Genomic DNA, 19,673 nt, shown 5'->3' on the forward strand with positions numbered 1-19,673 from the left:
ATGAAGTCACCCACAGGGCTAGAAGGGGAGTACCTCTGAAGTTTCTACTATATATGCAAAAGCAGTTAGATTATTGTTCCTTGTTGTTTGTGCCAACCTTGACACCAGTTTGGTGGAAATAGTCATATAACAAACTGGGTTGCCATGTCACAATTGCACTTATTTTGTAAGTATTTAATTTCTGCTTGGCAGTAGGGTTAGAAGGAACATCAAGAGATCATAATGGTCCATTCTGCTCCAAGGGATCATCAGCCCGATGTAGACAAATCTGTTTCAAGGGTGGGTCTATCTCCCATGATGGAGTGCTGCTAGTGCTTCACTGTCATTTTAATTAAATTATTTCCCCATCTTAATATCCTTTGTGGTGAGTTAAGGCAAGCTGCATATCTCAGAGTTTGATGTATAATTTCAAGTTTCTAAATAGACCTCCTAATTTTTTTCTTTTCTTTTTTTTCTTTTTCCTTTTTTCTGCTGTAAAAAGAGTATGAACCATTCACATAAATTCTCTCCCAGGTGTGGGATTTTTTTGTCTTGATTAGGGCAGAATATTTATGTATAGAATAATATTTGCTCTTCTCCTTACAATTCTCTCATCACAGATTAAAACCATTGAAAAATTATCCAGAAGTTACTACTAGATGCTTGAAGTTTTCAGATTTTTGCAGGGTAAAAAAAGGCAAGAATTCCAAAACATAATGAGAAAGATAAGGAAATAAGGGCATGTGAGGCACACATGAATGCTAAAGTAGTGCCCTTCTAAATGGAATATCTTCCCCTTGCTCTCGTTTTTAAGGGACTCTTTCAGCTCTTGAATTTCTATTCAATTTAGGTTTTGAATTATTAGGTGGAGATTTTCCTCCTGTTCTATAGTATCCAAAGCTTGATCTTGGCACTGGTGATATGTTAACTGAACAGCACTATCCCTTCTTCAGTGCCAATAATAAGGAAAGATACGAAAACCAGCTTATTTTCTCTTTAAACTATCAAAACATTAGAGGGACAAGGTGTTAGTGTAGAGAGTCCTTTAGGGGATACTGATAGTAAACAAAAATCTGATATGATTCAGCTTGTTTGACACAAACTCCAGCTTGTCTGGTAGTGAGGTCGTTCCCAATGATTCAACAAGGATACCACCACCCTGTCTTGTACTTTCCAAACTCATGGGGTTTTTTATGTTTTAGACTTCCTCGTTGCTACAATACAAAAAAATACCAAACCTTTAATATTAGTATATGAATTTTGGCTCCAGTTCAGCCACTTGTGTTTGAGGATCTCTGTGTGTATTTTCTCATTTTCCAGGCAATTCATAAAACACACCCCTTCTGCTACGATCGTTCCTGGGTTGTTCCATACTATGCAGACGGCTATCTCCAACTAAAGCGCTTTTACTCTCCTAGTAATAGCTTCCTCAAAATTGAGCCCAAGCCTGAGGCACTAAGCTGTGGCTCCTCCACAGAGATCCGGGTGCATTATATCCTTACTCCGGAGGCCATAGCAGAGCAGAAGAAAATCACCTTTTACTACCTGGTAAGTTTGCACTGCCATACAGTGAGGTTGTCACTGGCAGTGGTAGGGGGGCTGGAAATGGTTTGTGTCAGCAGGCTTTAAACAATTTCTCATTGCCATTCTTAGGTTCTTTCCCAAATAAATGGGAAAATAAACGTTCTTTGCGCCCTGGGTGAGCGCTGGGATTCTGTTATAGGGGGGCAGAGAGCAGCTGAGCAGGGTGTGAGCAGCAGACATATAGCTCAGTTGCCCTCCTCTCAGGTTCCTCCACTTCAAAGTTTGGCTCATGCATAACCTCAATCACAACAAAGTTTCTGCTTCCATTCAGGTGATGGCCAAGGGAAACATTAAGCAAGCAGGCACCCACATTCTGGATTTGGACCAGGAGAGTGGTGAGTTCCTCTTCCCTACCAAATTGTCACTGTTGTGGGAGGCTAGGGAACTGTGGCAGACATACACTCTGCTTCCGTATAAATGCAGGGATCCACAACTCCATGTCCCCTAAGATCTGGGAAGAGTATGACCTTTATTTTCTCTGCTTTTATTTAGACTTTGCACAGATTTGCTCTAATCCCCTGTGCCAGCTGTCTTTGTTCTGACATTTTCTGGGGCTCAAATATTCCTCAGAGACACAGTCTGATGGTCTGTTTTAGAAACCAAAGCAAAATTCAGCACACTTATGCGTTGGAAAACAGGCCTTTTCAGTCAGACAGTGAGACTTACGCATCTCTGTGAGCACCAATTTATCCCACTTGGATGCCTGGAGTTTCGTAATGGCTAGGATGAAGTTCAGCATAAAGTCAAACTTTGAATTTTGGCTGCTCCAAGAGAAGGTTTCTTGCACCTTAACTTTTTATCCTTACTTTTTTTGCTAGCCAGTGGTGTCTTCTTGCTACAGCTGCCTGTACAAGCTGATATTGCTCCAATGGCCCAAGTACTTGTTTACACCACTGCCCCCAGCAGGGAGGTGATCGCTGATTCAGCCAAGTTCGACATAGAATTATGTTTCAACAATAAGGTAAGTGTCCACTTCTTGAGGCAGCAACTATCAGACTGCAATGTGGTCAAGCTTGCTTACTTAAGATTTAGCCTAGCTAAGCAAATTTCTTTGGATTTACTAACACCGGAAAAACAGCGTATCAATTGTTGTAGGTAGCTTCACTGCTTACTGATTTGTGCTAGCCTGGAGGATATCAACTGTTGGAATAAAAGCGCTAGCAGGGACTACACTGATAAAACCCCTGTTAGCAACTAGTCAGAGCCACTGATCCCACAGATGGTCCTGGCTAAGAAAAATGTGGTGGAGATGCTTGTTTTGTTCATACTGCAACACATCTATTTCACTTCCTTTCACATAAACTCATTCCATCAATGAGGTGTCTGCTTATGGAGCCACCAAGCAAAAATAAAACACACATAGCCCTAATTCAGTGGGCAAAGCTAATACTTGTCATATCTCTCAGCTGCTGTAAAAGTCATCCTGTCATTTTAATTTCTATTGTGTGTAAATGGAGATAAACCTTGACTGAACCTTCTGAGCAGTGTACAGTGATGCTTCAATAGCAATGGTGAGACTGAAAGAGCGCAGAAAAATAAAACTTCCTCTCTGTGAGCACATGCACTATTTTTCTCTTTCAACCCCCCATATTCTTTATGCAGAAGAGCAGATTGATGTAAGAGAAGTCCTAAGAAGAGAACAACCTGAAAAATTTCCTTGGGGACTTAAGAATACTAGACACTGCTGAAGACAGTCCCTTGTTCTGCTAAAATACAAGCTAAATGAGTTCTTGAGACTGGTTACACTATACGAACTTGGTCACCTGAATTTTGTTCATGTACTAAAGGTCAGACTATGGACTGCATTAAGGTCTGTCTGCAAGCCAAGTGCCAAATGATTTACATGATTAGATACTGCTTTCTTCTCTGAAAGCATGCTGAATACAAAGCTGTTGTCAGTCTGGATAGGACAGACTTAGGGCTATCTCTATGCTAGGCAGTTTTCCTAGTAATGAGCTTGCTATAGTCTTTTTTCTGCCTTTTCCTGGAGAATATTTTTTTTGCAGTCTCAAGAGTCCACCCTGGGAGAGTTGGAGGCTTTCAGCAGAAGGCATGCTGTATTCTGGTTGGGACATGAGGGAAACTGGCAGCTGATGCTGCTTTGTCAGGCAGCAGATTACTCTGAGGATGCTTTGATCATTGCATGTTCAGGGAGGATTTGTACTACTGAGGAGAGAGAAGATTTATGCAGGTCAGCCATCTTATTACAAAATCATGTGATATGGTGGTGACAACAACTTTTCCTAGCAAGAACTTCCAGGGCACAGGTAGGTAGGGCATTGTTAGAGTTGTGAGTTAGGTTTTGGAGAAGCCTGGCATGCCTTAGCGAACAGACCAGCTCTTCAGAATGGTTACCAGCCAGTAGATATTGCAGTACTGCTCCAGGCCATCACTGTTTCTCATGTTACCAAAGAATCTGCTAAGTAAGCTGTTTGCAAGCTGGTTTTCTCTCCGCATACAATATCTGGGTGCAGTACAGATATTTGTTCTGGTTCAAGACCATGCTCCATTGCCTGAACACATCTAACCACTATGTGGGATTATCTCATCATGCTCACAATGACTATAAACCCAAAACCACCTTAAAAGTTATATGAGCAATTGTGATGCTTGAAGTTGCCAAGAATTCTTAGTACTGATTCCCCTTGCCCTGCAGGAAGGGAACAGTAGCACAGAGGGAGTGTAGGAGGAGGTGTGAAAATCTGTGGGGCTTTGTAAGGTTAGAACTGAATGTGCTCAACTGGAAGGAAAAGTCCTGCACGAGTAGGGCATCTGTGACATAGCTTTTCCTGTGGTTACAGGTGGACTTAAACTTCTCTCCTTCAGAAGGCCTGCCTTCCTCTGATGCTCACTTGCTGTTCAGAGCCTCCCCGAACTCCCTCTGTGCTGTCCGTGCTGTGGACAAGAGCGTTCTCCTCATGAAGCCAGAAGCTGACCTGTCACCTGCCTCTGTAAGTTCTTAGTCTGTGGAACAAGTCAAAACCTGGCAAGTGCAGCCCAGTGCTGGGATGAAAACAGGGAACAGTCCCTCTTGTCAGAGCTGACACAAAGCTCCCCTGTGCCATTTCTCATCTTCCAGTGGGCAAAAACTGAGAAATGGCCTCTGGTTGTTTCTTATGGGTTTTGTGCTACTGTAGGGATGGCAATTAGAAAGCTTTCTTAGGAGTCCTGATTGTTTTGGCCAGAACCAAGCATTGCTGTGTATTTGATGACAATTTTTCAGTTACTCTCTCCATTCATGGATTAATTTTCTTGGATTAGTGTCAAAGAGTTTATTCCCCTTTTTCCAAGTAGAAAATGACAATCCCTGAGTAGAGACACAGTACTATAGATGGTTTGGCCAATGTAATTTTTTACATATTTGAGCCATAATACCCAGAGTAACATGCAGTCCATAAAAAATGATACAGTATCTTCAAATTTGCATGCCTTTTTTGATTCCCAGACTCCTGTTGCTCCCACCACAGGGAGGATCATGGGAATGTGGATGTATATGCTCAGGATGTGACTTTTATGGTGCTTGCATCCAGCTTCCTGAGTTGTGTTTTATAACAGTGGACGCTAAATATACCAAATACTTTGTCTCTTTCTGCCTAGGTGTATAACTTACTGCCAGTGAAGGAATTGCATGGCTATCAGCATGGTCCAAACATGGTCTTTGAGGATCCCCTGGACAATTGCATTCCTGCGAAGCAAATAGTTGTGGACGGGATCACCTATGCTCCAGTAATGGGGATGAATGAAGAGGACACTTATAGCATCCTAAAGGTATAGCCCTCTTCCATGATTGTGGAGCGGAGTGGGAGAATGATTGAGAATGCCTAAGCCTTCTGTGGCATCGTGCAATGTAACAAGGGAAGGGTTTGTGAATCTGAATGATCTGACACTAATTTTTATCCAGAGGCACGCTCAGTGAGAGTCATAGGCTTTACTTGTCTTGCCAGCTTTGCTCTACTGGAAAAGGGATCAGTCTCAAAGTCTTCTTCTCACAGGAAAAGCTTTGAGGTTGACTTGAAATGAGGTTCTAACTGAGGATAAATAATTCCATGACATCAGTTACTTCGAATAAATCAATACACCTTTGAGCTGCATTGTAGTCACAGACATTTCCTTCAAGAGAGAAAACTCCCTGGCTCATCCTGACCCCTAGGTTGGACTTGGACTGGAACCTGTGGCCCAGAAACAGAGGGGATATATCCTTTGGTCTCTCTGAGCCACCCAGGCACTCAGACCCAAGGCTGAGGGGATTGTCTCAAGGTCCAATCCACACGCAGTAACACCTTTTCCATTTTGAGGCAGTCAGGTCTGCTGTGTAAACCTCAACAGGATTCAGTAATAAAAAAATGTGTTTGGTTTCTCTCCCATAGGATATGGGTTTAAAGGTTTTCACAAATACCAAGGTGAGGAAACCTTGGTACTGCAGCCCCGAAAATTACGCCAACCCCTTCTTTCGACATGCCGGCCATGCATCACCTTTAGTCGCGGCTGGAGCACCTATGTATGCAATGAGGACAAGTGGTAAAGCAACTGGGTTTTGTTATCACTTCTGTTCTGAACAGAGAGCCTGTTTGTATTTTGGGGTGAATACTTAAACAAGAGCTGGGGTTGTGAACTGAAACCTTGGAAATAGTACTGAGTTGATGGGTTCACAGATTTCAGGTTCTGAATGGGTTTTGCTGGGTTCTGAAGGTCTACGGACAAATTTTGATAACTCCACATTAGAAGTCAACAGAACCAGGAAGTGTTCAAAGACTCTGGCAGAGAAGAGGGTATTATTCTGCTGCTGAATTCTCTGTTCATTAGGCCTTTACAGTAGACTCCTTTTCCCAGATTATCACTTAAGGAACCTCCAGTACCATTTTCAGGCTGTTCTCATTGACTCAGCCAGTTTTATGTATGGTTAAAACTATGAAGTGTGTGACAAATTTTTCAGTGACAGATTGGTAGACCTTGGGAATGAGAAGATATATGTGGTAGAAGTTCAGTCTGAAACTGACCCATTCTATTTCTAAGGTCTATCTCAACTCTTACACTGTAACTCTTTGGGCAACAGAATTGGCCTTATCATTCTTCAGAGTCTCATATAAAGGGAAATATCTTAGAAATTACAAGTTATTCTATCTGAATAGTTGATTCAGAGAGTTTTCCCTTGGCACAAGAACCTGCGCTTTTGTACATGTCCAGTTTGAAAACAATTTCAACTTCTGACACAAGTTGCTAAGATGTAGGATAGGTGCTTTTTAATTACTGTAAACTGAAACAGGCAGCAGTAAGAAGACTGAAATACCACAGTAGACAAATAAAAGCAAGCCACCTGTCACTTTTGCTAGGAGCTATGTGATACACCTCTGATAGATTCTTTCAGTTGTGCCCTGAGACCTTCTCAAGCTCTGGAGGTGCCTGTTGCACAAATAGTATGAATATTTGTTAGCTACACAATTGTTATCCAAATGCAGAAATTAATTTAATCAAAGTAAAGATGACCAAATTAAGAACTTTTCTTGTTTATCTGTTTGGATGCATTTTTCTTTCTGATTGTAAAAGCCAGGCAAAGCAAGTCCCACTCACCCCATCTTTGTTTTCCAGTTGTTCAAAACTGAAGTAAAACAATTTTTTAACCAAATTTAATCCCAAACACAGAATATTTTATTGAGAATAAGTTTTGCATGTGAAAACTTTGTTTTAGTCAAAATAGTCCTTTTTACTCCTCCCAAATTCCAGCTGCATGTTTTTGTTTTGACCATCTTCATTGTAGTTCTTGAAGAGGCAGGAAGGTGGTTTTCTGAGTCACAATGACCCTACAAAAAAACCTGCAACAGAGTGCTAGTGCTAGTTCCAGTGCTAGCTGGCCTGATAGGATGGAGAAGATGGTCACATCAAGGCTGTACCTGAAAGGGAAAAGGCTGTTTGCACAGAAGTTCCTAAATAAGTTTTTGCTCTAAATCCTTTTTTTAAACCTCATAAAGTGCTGCTGACTGCCACATAGATTGACACTTTCTCAGACTGAAGCATGATGCTGATACAGGTCTTGCTTGTTTAGAATTATCAGTAATTGATTTTTTTTTCATCTCATCACATGCAGGCATTGAAGCGGATAGAATTTATGAGACCTCAAGCACTCCTGAAGTGGTGACAGAGACAGTCCGAAAGTATTTCCCAGAAACCTGGATTTGGAGTTTAGTACCTATAAGGTGAGTACCTTGGGCCAGTTCATTCCTTTTAAATAAAACTGGGTTTATAAGGTGAAAATATGAATCCCAAAGTGTTTGCCAGCCTTTTCAATACCAGAAAGTCCTTCACTGTTTGCAGAGATCACTTGGCAATCCTCTGAGATGAAATTACTTTCAGCCATGGTTAAGTTTGTCCAAGGAGTGGACTGGAAGAAGATGTAGAGTGGTCCTACAGTAGCAAACATACCGTGCCCCGTAATTAACACAGACAATACTATTTCATAGGCCAAAATAGGTACAGCTTGTCAACAAAATGCCATAAAAATCATCCCTCTGTCCTTGCTTCTGTGCTTCATCAGCTCTGAAGGAAATGCTGATCTAGATGTGACCATCCCTGACACCATCACCGAGTGGAAAGCCAATGCATTCTGCACTTCAGCAGACACAGGCTTTGGCCTGTCTCCAACAGTGTCCCTCAAGGCCTTCCAGCCCTTCTTTGTTGAGCTCACCATGCCCTACTCTGTAGTGCGTGGCGAGTCCTTCACGCTGAAAGCCACCGTTTTCAACTACCTGACCGCCTGCATCAGGGTAAGGGAGGTTTAAATCCTTCTCTGTACCTATGTACCTTCTTGTGCACCTCTTGCCTTCCACCTAGCCTTCTTATCTTATCTCTCAGTAGACCTAGGCTTTTCACCCTGGAAATTCTTATGTTATTTCTCCTACATACTCCAAATGCAGAACCCACAACTTCAGTTCCCTGCTCCTTTGCTACTGAAGAAACAGCTATTTCTATGGCTTCCTAGCTCCCCCTCCTTTGGGATCACCCTTCCCTGATTGCACCTCTCTCTACAACTGGCAGGTCAGTGTGACTCTGGCTCAGTCTACTAATTTCCTGGCTATTCCAGTGGAAAAGGATGAAACATCTCACTGTCTTTGTGAGAATGGGAGGAAAACCGTGGCTTGGCTGGTGACTCCAAAATCTCTAGGTAAAGGTCTCAGCGTGCTAACAACTGCAGGAAGGGTTTCTCTGTGCTCTTCTTCCTGTTCACCTATTGGGTGTTAGACCAACATGTTTCCCTGGAAACCATTTCAGTTGAGTGTGTCTGATCTGGGGTTATTTGGGAGGCAAACACTGGAGATTCATAGTGTCCAAGACTGTATCTGGTGCCACATGCAGTACCATTAAGTCTTATGTCCCTTGGATAGCATCTCCTGAAGCCAGAGACATTGTTGGACAGCAGACATACTGTGTTAGCTCCATTCCTCCCTGAGATTAGATATCTTCTCCATGGGATCTTCATATTTTGTTTTCATTGTTATTAAGTGTTATGGTAGCAGCTATGGTGTCCATGCAAGGTAGCAGAGTGCTGAACAGCAGTGGGTCTGGTCATTCTCAACACTGTCCTAGATTCTGGGAAAGTGTCACCAGAGTCACCTTTCAGTGACAGTGCAGCTCATCTGCTCCAGGACGGCTTCTGGTATAGACATTTGCAGTTTTGTGGGGAAGAAACAGGGCCTAGATGTGACAGAAATCCCCATCCATGAGCCTGCACGTTGAAACTCCTGGAAGTGGCAGTGACTCCCCTTGCCTGGCTCTGCCTGGCAGGGCTGACTGACCCCTGTTTCCTCCAGGGCAGGTGGAGTTCTCGGTGAGCACTGAGGCCCTACAGAACCAGCAGCCCTGTGGGAACCACATTGTGGAGACCCCTGAGAAAGGGCGGAAGGACACAGTCATCAGACAGCTGCTGGTGGAGGTATGTGGGCTGTGGGAAGGGAGCACTGAGCTTTCCTGTGGGTAACTGTGGATGCTGGCATACAATTGGACAGGATGCTAGATAGTCTCATCTAGGGTCCTTTTCTCATTAAAGGTTGGACCAGATGACCTTTTGGGAATCCTTCTAATCTGGCCCGGTCTATGATTTTATGAGATCACAGCGCAGAATGGCAATATGATGGGCTTCTATCATCCTTATACTTTGAGAGGGCTGCATAAAGACTGCAGCTTAGTAATCTGTGTTGTGTCTCCTGGTACACTAAACTTTCCCTATCTCCTATAATAACGGGATTTCTACTCCAATCCATCCTTCCCTTTGACTCCTATTCCAGTACACCCTTTTTATAGCCTCTCTCCTTCTTTTGAGACACCCTCAGTAAGCATGGGCCAGTCAGCACATGCTGCCTCTCAGCTAGTTGAGTGGCCAAGCAAACTGCCTCAAGCTGAGTGTTTTGCAGTTCTGATTTGATAACATAGTTTGGCATGAGGATGAAGGTGGGGGATTCACAAGCACCTATGGAAATTTGATGACTGTAAAGGAGACCTCTCAAAACTCCAGTTATTGTAAAAGTCTATGAAAACATGTTAAAATTTTACATCTTATCCATTTCCTGTGGCAAAAAGAGTTGCTGATGTGATATGGTACATAAGGAAATATTATGGGGCAAAATTGGATATCCTTTATAGGTAATTACTAGTTTATTATACACTGAGTGTGGTAATCTGGCAGGTAGATTCTATGTTCTTAGCTTTTCTCTGTATCATAAAATTCTCTAATGTTTGCCCACTATGTTGTATGCTACCAGTAGTAGCATCAGATATTACAGTGTACAACATCTTCCCTTTCTATTATTGACATACACATTTTTTTCCCCCCTAAAGCATCTGAAGCATTATGGTAAGCAGCACTGCAGAAATCTCTTCAGGATAGGTCTCTGTAATCCTGCAGTCCTTTTGTTACAAGTATGTTAAGTGTTTCTCACTGCATAAAATATTTACAGGTCACCCATGCGATAGTCCTGCAGTGCTCTCCTCTCCTTTTCATGCCCTTCCTTCACACACAACACTAATCATTTAGGATCATATTTCTTTTATTTGCTTAGATTATTTTTTCAGAGCTCTGTATTTCAGGTAATGTTTGTGACTGCTTCTCCTTCTTCAGTTCCCTCATTTTTCTTTTTATTTATCTCTCTGTCCTTGTTAAGGATTCCTGTCTGTCTGTATTTCCTGTCTCACTAACTTTTCACCTGTCTTGTTTTCTTTCATCCTACCCAAGCCGGAAGGAGTTGAGAAGGAAACAACCCAGAATTCTGTGCTCTGTGTAAAAGGTAAAGCCCACTCTTCCCACTCTCTCCATTTGTTCCCGTGTGCTTTGATGGGTGGGATGTGCCTGGAGGAGGCCTGCTTCTATTATATTCCTGATAGTCTGATATTTTTGTGTAATCAAAACATGCCCCATTAGTTGGGAGACTGAGACATAAGACAGAAGAAAGTCCTAAAGAATGGACCATCCTGCTTAAGCATCATAGGGAGCTAGCACGGATTTAAGATGAATGTTTTCATCTCTGTTCTTTCGAGTGCTGACATTGGAGTCTTAAATTCTGTCTCTTGTTTTCTAGTGCAGCCAGGAAAAAGCTGTAGACACACGATCTACAACGACTAAAAGTGTTTGGGAGTGGTTTCATTCAGAGATCATGTTATAGCCAGGAAAATATGAAGTTACTGAAGTCAGGGCATTTCTGATAGGAAATGTTTCACGGAGGCCTCCTCCTCTTCCATTAGGCTTGGAACCTCACTGAAGCTGTTTGGGTCTTGTTTCTTTCTCAGGAGTGCCTGTGAAAGAGAAGTTTTCCCTGTTGCTACCAACAAATGTGGTACAAGACTCAGGCAGAGCATATTTCTCAGTGCTGGGTGAGTGAATAGCTTAGCAGAAGAACCATGTGCTGTTTCTGCTTCTCTGTGTTGGCCTCCTACCTCTCAGCTTTTTCTTCTGGTTTCTAGCACAGCTCACTCTTGTGTTTATTCTCTTCTGTCTTCAGCACTTTCCCTTCCAGTTATGCTCTTTCTTTTCCCCTTTCTGCATGCCCTGTTTCTCAGTGTTCTCACAGTGCCCTAACTTTTATCTCATTTCCCTCTCTTCTGTTGCTGTTCTGTGTTTTTTTCCAGGATCTTTATCAACCTAAATTGTCTTTTGTTCTTCTCTGATATTTCTTGCTTCTCTCATTCAGCTTCCTCTTATTCTAGCCAGTCCTAAGTATTTTAAACATCCCTCTGGTATCTCCTGCTCCCCAGGTGACATCATGGGCACTGCCATGCAGAACCTGCACCAGCTCCTCCAGATGCCATTTGGCTGTGGGGAGCAGAACATGGTCCTCTTTGCACCCAACATCTATGTCCTGGACTATCTGAACAAGACAGGGCAGCTGAGTGAGGAGGTCAAATCCAAGGCCACTGGATACTTAGTGAACGGTAAGCTGGGACACAGCTTTTGTTTCTGCTTTGGCTTTCTTCCAGATCCTGCCTGGGGTGGTTTTGTCAAATGTTGGCCAGATGTGGAAAGAGAGCTTCTCTCATACACAGATGGTCTCTGCTGCATGCCTGAGAAGACCCTTCACTGCTTTTCCCTTGATTATTTTCTGTTGCTTAAACATTACGGTACCTGATCATTGGACCCACTTTTCTCATTGGGTGGCAATGCAGTGCAGAGTTGTCAGGTGAGCTGCTACAGTGACTTATTGATTGTCATTAATATGTCTTGCTTTCCTTCTGAAGAAAGGCAGGTATTGCTTTTCCTCATGCAGTACAAGCAATGCATGGAGCTGGGGATATGCCAGTACTTTGTATTGGCTAGGAGGACTGACCTACTCCTCTCTCATCTGCCTTTGCTGACACAGCTGTTTTTCTGTTTCCCCATCCATTAGCAGACTCTTTCTGGCATCTGAATCTTGCTTTAACTCTCCATTGCAGGTTATCAGAGGCAGCTGAACTACAAACACACAGATGGGTCTTACAGTACCTTTGGATCGCGTTATGGCCAACCAGGGAACACCTGGTGAGATTTCAATGTCACCTATGCCTTCCCTATATGCTCCTCTTTCTCACTCACATATTTATAATGAATACTGCCTGACGTAAATAGGAAATGCTATTTGTAGACCAGCAGACCATGAGCTAGTAGGAATTTAATTATTCTTCCCTGTAATTATGAGTACTACTGTTATACGGCTATTTAACTAATTAGCATGCAATTCCCTACATTTTCTAAAGAGGAGGTTTTTTTAGATACAGATGAACAATCATTGTCCTCCAAACTGTAGCCTCAACACAAAGGGATCACAGGGTTTTATGAACTGAGAGAGGGACAAAAATCAAGGTGGAAAGAAGTTTTTTGACAGAATATTTTGAGGTGAGGATACTAAATACATGAGGTTTGACTAATTGGCCCACAGTTCCCCAGACAGATGCCTATCTCCAGACAGATGATGTGCACATGAACCCTATCACTTGAGATGGGCAACAGGCTTGCTCAGGCCCTTTCTCTTTCTCCCTTTCAGGCTCACAGCTTTTGTCCTCAAGTCCTTTGCCCAGGCTCGGCATCATGTCTTCATAGATGAGAAGCACATCCAGGATGCTTTTGTCTGGCTGTCCTACAAACAGAAGGAGAATGGATGTTTCCAGAGTTCTGGGACACTCCTGAACAATGCAATGAAGGTGACATGTCTGCCTGGTCATTACTTCATGAGTCTAGAACTTTACATGAGTCAGATGGGTGCAGTTGAGCTTCTTGAATGTACAGGCAAGTGGGATATTGCCATGTCAATGGCAAACACTAGGTGGGTAGCCATTTGCCATTCTGTATGATCACCAACCTGCACTAATCAGTGGAACTGATACCTCCACATCAGCTGCAAAAGGAAGGGGGAAAGCTAAGGTTTTACAATGCAGAATAGTGTATGCTCACTGGAGTGGGAGAAAAGACTGAACATAAGAAGCTAGGTGGGGTCAGCATCTACGTTTGTATTTCCCTGCAGGGTGGAGTAGACAACGAGGTCTCGCTGACAGCCTACATCACTATCGCCTTGCTGGAGATTCCTCTGCCTGTAACTGTACGTGGCTGCATCCTAACTTAAATCAATCGTGTTGTGTTAGCCTATGACACAGTATGACCAATATTTGTCAAACTGGAAAAATTACTTGGTTGTTGAGCCCTGTGATATAAGAATTTGGTGCTGTCAATTTTTTATTTCTGAAATACATTGAACCCTACTAGTTTTTAGATCTCATTCTGGCAGATCCCTCCTGAAAGTTCAGTGGGATGATGTGCTCTTAGTAAGTCAAAAAAACTCATTTCTTCTGAGCCTTCTAATCACTGGTTATCTCTCTCCAGCACTCATTGATACGGAATGCTCTGTTCTGCCTGGAAACAGCGGCAGATCAGAAAGAAAACCATGTGTACACCAAGGCACTGCTAGCATATGCATTTGCCCTGGCAGGGAAAACAGATAAGCGGAAGATATTGCTTGACTCACTTGAAAAGGAAGCCGTGAAAGAGGGTGAGTACTCCTGGTGGGACATCTCTTTCATCGGCCTTGTATCTTCCCTTGATAAAATGGCTTTTGTTGGTGGGGCAATCTAGATGTGAGGCTCAGCATTCTCATACTAGCTGTAAACCCCCTTCATCCTGCATGACAGACGCATCCTGGAGGCTGCATCCTCCCACCTGGAGTTGCAGCAGATCAAGAAGTCCCCTGCAATAACTAGTAGTAATTGCTTGTTGTCTTGTCTCCACGCTCCCTGCCTCCTGCGAAGATGGGTCTGTTCATTGGCAGCGACCTGGGAAAGAGCCAGAAGTTGATCTCCCCTACTATCGCTACCGAGCCCCCTCTGCTGAAGTGGAGATGACAGCCTATGTGCTCCTTGCTTACCTCACCTCTCAGCCAGCACCTTCCCAGGAGGAGCTGTCATTTGCATCTCATATTGCAAAGTGGATCAGTGGTCAGCAGAATCCCAATGGAGGCTTCTCCTCCACCCAGGTGAGCTGCTTCCCATTCCCTCCTGCGACTTCGCACATCAATGTCGGAGGATGGGACATGTCAGAGAGCCAGGTGGGAGCCCAGTAAGGTTTGCCAGGAAGGTGGGAACATTAGACCTGCAGTATATCCATGCAGTACCCACCATGCCAAGTGCTTGAAATGCTAGAGGCAAGTATGTCAGGTAGTGTCCTTGGGAATGACTGAAACTTTGGTGAATGACCTGATTTCCTTGACACGGTGGGGCAGACTGATAGGGACACAAGGAATGTGTGTTTGTGCCGTTGGAGAGGGCTCATGCTGCACTTTGTTTGTGCATATAAAATTGCTGCTTTGTCCTTTAAAGTGCAAGGGAAGGCTGTGCACAGCTCCACACCAAGGAGGTCATGGAACCTACAACTGCTATCCAGAGGACACAGGAATGGAATGGGAACATGCAAAAGCTGATCTTTGCCTCTGTCTTTTCTACTTAACACTGGAGAAAGTGAAGGATGGATGGGAGGGTGCCAACAGAAAGGACAGACCTGTGGGAGGGCAGGCTATGGCAAGGCTGACTGCACCCCCCTGGGTGCTGGGATCTGTCTCTTTCAGGACACAGTGGTGGCTCTCCAAGCCTTGTCCCTGTATGGAGCTCTCACTTATGCCAAGAGCGGGGCAGCTTCCAAAGTGACCCTGCAATCTGGAGGGAACTTCCAGCAAGACTTCCAAGTGGATCCCACCAATCGGCTGCTGCTCCAGCGCATGTCCCTTCCCCGGGTGCCAGGGGAGTACAGTGTGGAGGTGTCTGGTGAAGGATGTGTCTACCTGCAGGTGAGGGAGATACAGACAGGTGGTATCCTGGGAGGGGAGCCCCTTGCCAGGCTGGAGCCACAGAGAGGGCAGAATTATAGAATCATCTAGGTTGGAAAAGACCCTAAAGGTCATTGAGTCCATCTCCACCTGGAGAAGAAGGGACAGGAGAGAGGGGAGAAGTGGGAGGGAAGGCTCTGGGTAAAGGGGAGAGGAGAAGAGCAGAGTTATGTGGAAGAGAACGAGTGGGAGGGAAGGAGGGAAAGACCTGCAGTGTGGAGGAGCTGTGAGAATGGGAGAAGTGGGGAGGCTGGGTGGGGGAGAGCATCCCCTCTCTCCAGCGTTGGGCATCACGCACACATGCTCACACGTGGCTGCTGCCTGTCCCCTAGACAAGCCTGAGGTACAACGTGCAGCCCACACGGGAGGATGCACCTTTCATGCTTCGTGTGTACACTGTCCCAGAGACATGTGTGGACTCCAAGGCTCACAAGGTCTTTGACATTGGCATAAATGTCAGGTGAGTCTATGTTTTGGTCTGAGCCTTCCTGTCCAGCCATGGGGGCTGGAGGAGGTCTGGTTGTCTCCAGGGTGAGCCAGTCCGGAAGCCCTGGAGGTACAATGAATGCCTGGGATGGTGGGCAAGAAGCAACTGGGCTGGGTCCTGCAGTGGTGAAATTGTGTGGGCAGCCTAGAGCTGGGCTAGTGAGAGGCTGCCTAGATGACTAGGAGAACCTGGCCTAGCTGGAGAAGAAGGTGCTGGACTGCCAGGACTTGGTGTGGTGCCAAGTGCTACGGATAAGCTGGAAGTGTCCCCAGCTTTGACTTGGTGTGCACTGAATCTTTGTTGCTCAATCCCTTAGTTACACTGGAGAGCGCAACAGCTCCAACATGGTGATTGTTGATGTGAAGATGCTGTCAGGATTCATTCCCTTGAAGTCCTCAGTGAGGAAGGTAGGATGCTGTTTGTCATACAAACAACATTGAATCATAGAATGATCAAATTAATAAGGTTGGAAAAAACCTCCAAATCCAATGTTTGACTGAGTCCCACCATACCTATCATTACCATATCACAAAGTCTACTCTTTTTTTGAACACTTCCATGGATGGTAACTCCACCACTTCCCTGGGCAGTTCCAGTGCTTAACCACTCTTTCAGTGAAGAAATTTCTCCTAATATCCGACATAAACCTTCTGTTGCAAAACTTCAGGCCATTTCCCCTTGTCCTCTTGCTATTTGCCTGTGAGAAGAGACCAAACCCCACCTGGCTACAACCTCCTGTCGGTAGTTGTAGAGAGGAATAATGTCCCCCTGAGCCTTCTTGTCTTCAAACTAAACAATCCCAGTACTCTCAGGCAATCCTTGTAAGACTTACATTCCAATTCCTTCTCCAGCATCTCTGCCGTTCTCTGAACCTCATTGTCTTAAGTGAGGGGCCTAAAATGAACACAGGATTTGATGTGCGGCCTGACCAGTACTGAGTATGGGGGGAAAACATCCGCCTTCTTATTTTCAAGACCCTTTCAAATGTTTGTAGCAAACTGCAGGCTGTCAGCTTGATTTTGCCATTGTCAGCTGCACGTTTGACACGCACAGTGTTCTCTTTTCATACATGGCTTAAGGCCAGTGCAAGTGGAGATGATGTTATCTAGGAAAAATAGACTAAATAACTTTTTCTTTAGACTGGTGATGGGAACTTTTATTTTCACTGTTTCCCAACAGCTCCCTATTAACAGTGTCTGTGTATAGTACATTTAAAGTAATGCTGTTTCCTTTTTCCCTCAGCTGATCTAAAAACATCTTATAACATTGTAACTTTTTAGGTGTTGGGTAACTATTGGAGATGCTGAGTACAGGCATGAACTAGAAAATAAAGACTATAATAATATAGTGCAGAACTAGCAAGCCAGAAGGAACATATTTTCAATTAATTGTTCCATCACTGTGCTTGAACCAGTGCTAAGTCTCTTCTGAAGCCAGGTTGTACTTCATCAGCCAGACTGGCGAATGGAAGGCCTGGGGACCATGATACCTATGTGGCACAAAAAGGAGGCAGTTCTGTGCTGCTGACTTAGTTCCCTGAGTGCTACAGTATTTCATCCAGAGTGCATCACGTTCACAGGACTGTGCAAGTGGCACAGGGAGACCACCATCAGTGCAGTAACATCTTGGTCTTCTTCCTTCAGCTGGAAGGCCACCCTGTTATTGAGCGCACAGAGTTAAGTACCAACCATGTCCTAATATATCTGGAAAAGGTGAGTATCCATCTGGGGTGAGGATGAGTCAGAAACACAAGCATTGGGACTCTTGGCCACATAGGGCAAAATATCTGGGACTCAAAACTACCATGGCTCTGATAAGAATGGGACCAAATCCTGTACTGACTTCTTCTAACATTTTAGACTTACTGCCACTTTCTTCCCAGCCCTTAGCAGGCTTTCCTTCCAACCTGTGCACAGATCAGGCCCAGACCTCGCCACCAGGCAGAGCTTCCCCCAGGGTTTCCCCTTGCCCTAAGCCAGGCCTGCAGGCCCCATGTTCCCCCAGGGCCAGGGACGGGTGGCAGAGTAGAGTGAGGGGACATGGGCATAGAGGAGCCTGGGACAATGTGGAGCCCCCCCTGACCCTCTACCGCTTCCCTTTCCCAGCTGAGCAGTGAGACCCTCAGCTTCTCCTTCACGGTGGAGCGGGACATCCCCGTGCAGGGCCTGAAGCCAGCCCAGGTGAAGGTCTATGACTACTACGAGACAGGTGAGTGGGGATTGGTAGCGCCCATGGGAGCAAGGGTGGGCAGTGGGATACGTGGAGTGGCACGGGAGCTGTGCAGACCCACAGCTGCTGCTGGCCTGGGCCATCACCTTGAGCTCTCTGAGTGCAGAGGAGCCCAGGGTAGAGCCATGGCTGCCAAAGGTCCTGTGCTCAGGTCTGGCCCCAGAGCACAGCTGTGCCTGTGCTTGCAGGCAGACCTGCTGCTCCTTGTGTTTCTGCTGTCCTGGCTGCTGCACCAGGCTGGCAGCAACAGAGTTCTTTGTCCCCACCCCAGTGTGCTGGGAGAAGGTGCCTGAGCAGCCCTTGGGCACACTGGGGTAGAGACCTGCTGGAACTGCTTGGGGGTGGCTCTGCCTTGCTGCCACTGCCCCCAGACAGGGCTGTGACTTGGGCTCCTCCCACCCCAGTTGAGATCTGTGGAGGGAAGCTGGGGATGGTGTCAGCAGCCTGCTGTGGAGCCTGGGAAAAGCATCTCTGGCACATGTCCCTCTGTCAGCAGTGCCAGGGGTCACGGCAGTTCACTCTCTCCTTTTCCTTGCTTTCCAGATGAGTTTGCCACCCAGGAGTACAGTGCTCCCTGCGCCACAGGTAGGTGCCCATGAACAACTGAGAAGCTCCAGCATGGGCTATTGTAGGTTCTCTTGAATTAAAGTCTTTGTAGACCTTGTGTTTCCCCAGCCTGTGTATACTCAGCCTGTGTATACTGCATTTATCTTCACTGTGCCTACTGCAGTCTCTTGGCATGCCTCAGTACAGAAACCAAAAGCACTGCTGCCACTCAATTTCCTGTGTAAGATCAGATACAGCTTTTATTTTCATTCAGTGAGAATAGCAGTCTCAGTGTCACTGCCTTCATTTGCACAGTGGCAATCATCTTTTCCTCTGTGTTTGTGTCACATTATGCAAATAAGATTGAAGTCGCCCTTGGGATGGAACACTGACACCCAGCATTTTGTGTCTCTGCCCTTTTCTGGGCCACATCTGCTATGCTGCAGACACTGAAATGTACTGAGGAATTGTCTCCCAAATATCTTGGTGAAATTTTCATGTTATCCACATGTCTTTGCTGAGGACCCTTCAAACTCTGCTCGGTGTTATTTTTTGCCTTCCCTTGGGAAATCCAATTGTTGAGAGTGAATGTGTATTGGGATAGCTCATGTATCTCCAGGATAAATCTGCCTCCCCTCCCCTCTCTGTAGCATAGATATTTTGAACATGTCCAGCCACTCCCATTCTGTTATCTGTCTGCAACTGGACATTTTTAGGTGAAGCAGTTTCCCAGAGTTGAACAGGGCTTGAACTCACATAGCCACCAGAACACAGAGATGTCCAGGGCTCTGGACACTGCTCACCAGAATACTTATCTCACTCTGTCCTTTTCCGACCTCCAGTCAAGGCTGAACAGGGAAATTCCTGAAGAATGCATCTTGTCTGAGTCTTGCTGTATCAGCTCATACGTCTCTGCCCCTAGAAGATCTTCTTGTTGAGGGTGGGGTATTGAAACATTAGAGGAGGACACCTCAAAAACACAAAGGAAGTAACACTGTAAATAAATTAAGTCTTGATTCTCATCA

General features: G+C 45.0%; 1 protein-coding gene across 1 annotated transcript in view; it reads left to right on the forward strand.

Moving 5' to 3' along the window:
• A2M (alpha-2-macroglobulin) overlaps positions 1–19,673 on the forward strand; it is a 29,862-nt gene extending 10,189 nt beyond the window's left edge. Inside the window, exons 12-36 of the mRNA XM_018085570.2 lie at positions 1,300–1,527; positions 1,835–1,898; positions 2,382–2,524; positions 4,365–4,514; positions 5,161–5,331; positions 5,931–6,081; positions 7,646–7,754; positions 8,093–8,321; positions 8,593–8,719; positions 9,366–9,487; positions 10,784–10,835; positions 11,335–11,418; positions 11,800–11,976; positions 12,475–12,559; positions 13,062–13,218; positions 13,539–13,613; positions 13,895–14,060; positions 14,317–14,540; positions 15,129–15,347; positions 15,719–15,846; positions 16,190–16,280; positions 17,517–17,585; positions 17,979–18,081; positions 18,646–18,687; positions 19,491–19,673. Of these exons, the coding sequence (XP_017941059.2) occupies positions 1,300–1,527; positions 1,835–1,898; positions 2,382–2,524; positions 4,365–4,514; positions 5,161–5,331; positions 5,931–6,081; positions 7,646–7,754; positions 8,093–8,321; positions 8,593–8,719; positions 9,366–9,487; positions 10,784–10,835; positions 11,335–11,418; positions 11,800–11,976; positions 12,475–12,559; positions 13,062–13,218; positions 13,539–13,613; positions 13,895–14,060; positions 14,317–14,540; positions 15,129–15,347; positions 15,719–15,846; positions 16,190–16,280; positions 17,517–17,585; positions 17,979–18,081; positions 18,646–18,687; positions 19,491–19,516 (3,192 nt within the window). The 3' untranslated portion in view covers positions 19,517–19,673. The remainder of the gene's footprint in view (positions 1–1,299; positions 1,528–1,834; positions 1,899–2,381; positions 2,525–4,364; positions 4,515–5,160; positions 5,332–5,930; positions 6,082–7,645; positions 7,755–8,092; positions 8,322–8,592; positions 8,720–9,365; positions 9,488–10,783; positions 10,836–11,334; positions 11,419–11,799; positions 11,977–12,474; positions 12,560–13,061; positions 13,219–13,538; positions 13,614–13,894; positions 14,061–14,316; positions 14,541–15,128; positions 15,348–15,718; positions 15,847–16,189; positions 16,281–17,516; positions 17,586–17,978; positions 18,082–18,645; positions 18,688–19,490) is intronic.

The sequence above is a fragment of the Manacus vitellinus genome, unplaced genomic scaffold (genome assembly GCF_001715985.3).
Source record: "Manacus vitellinus isolate BGI_N305 unplaced genomic scaffold, ASM171598v3 scaffold_83_pilon, whole genome shotgun sequence".
NCBI lineage: Eukaryota > Metazoa > Chordata > Aves > Passeriformes > Pipridae > Manacus > Manacus vitellinus.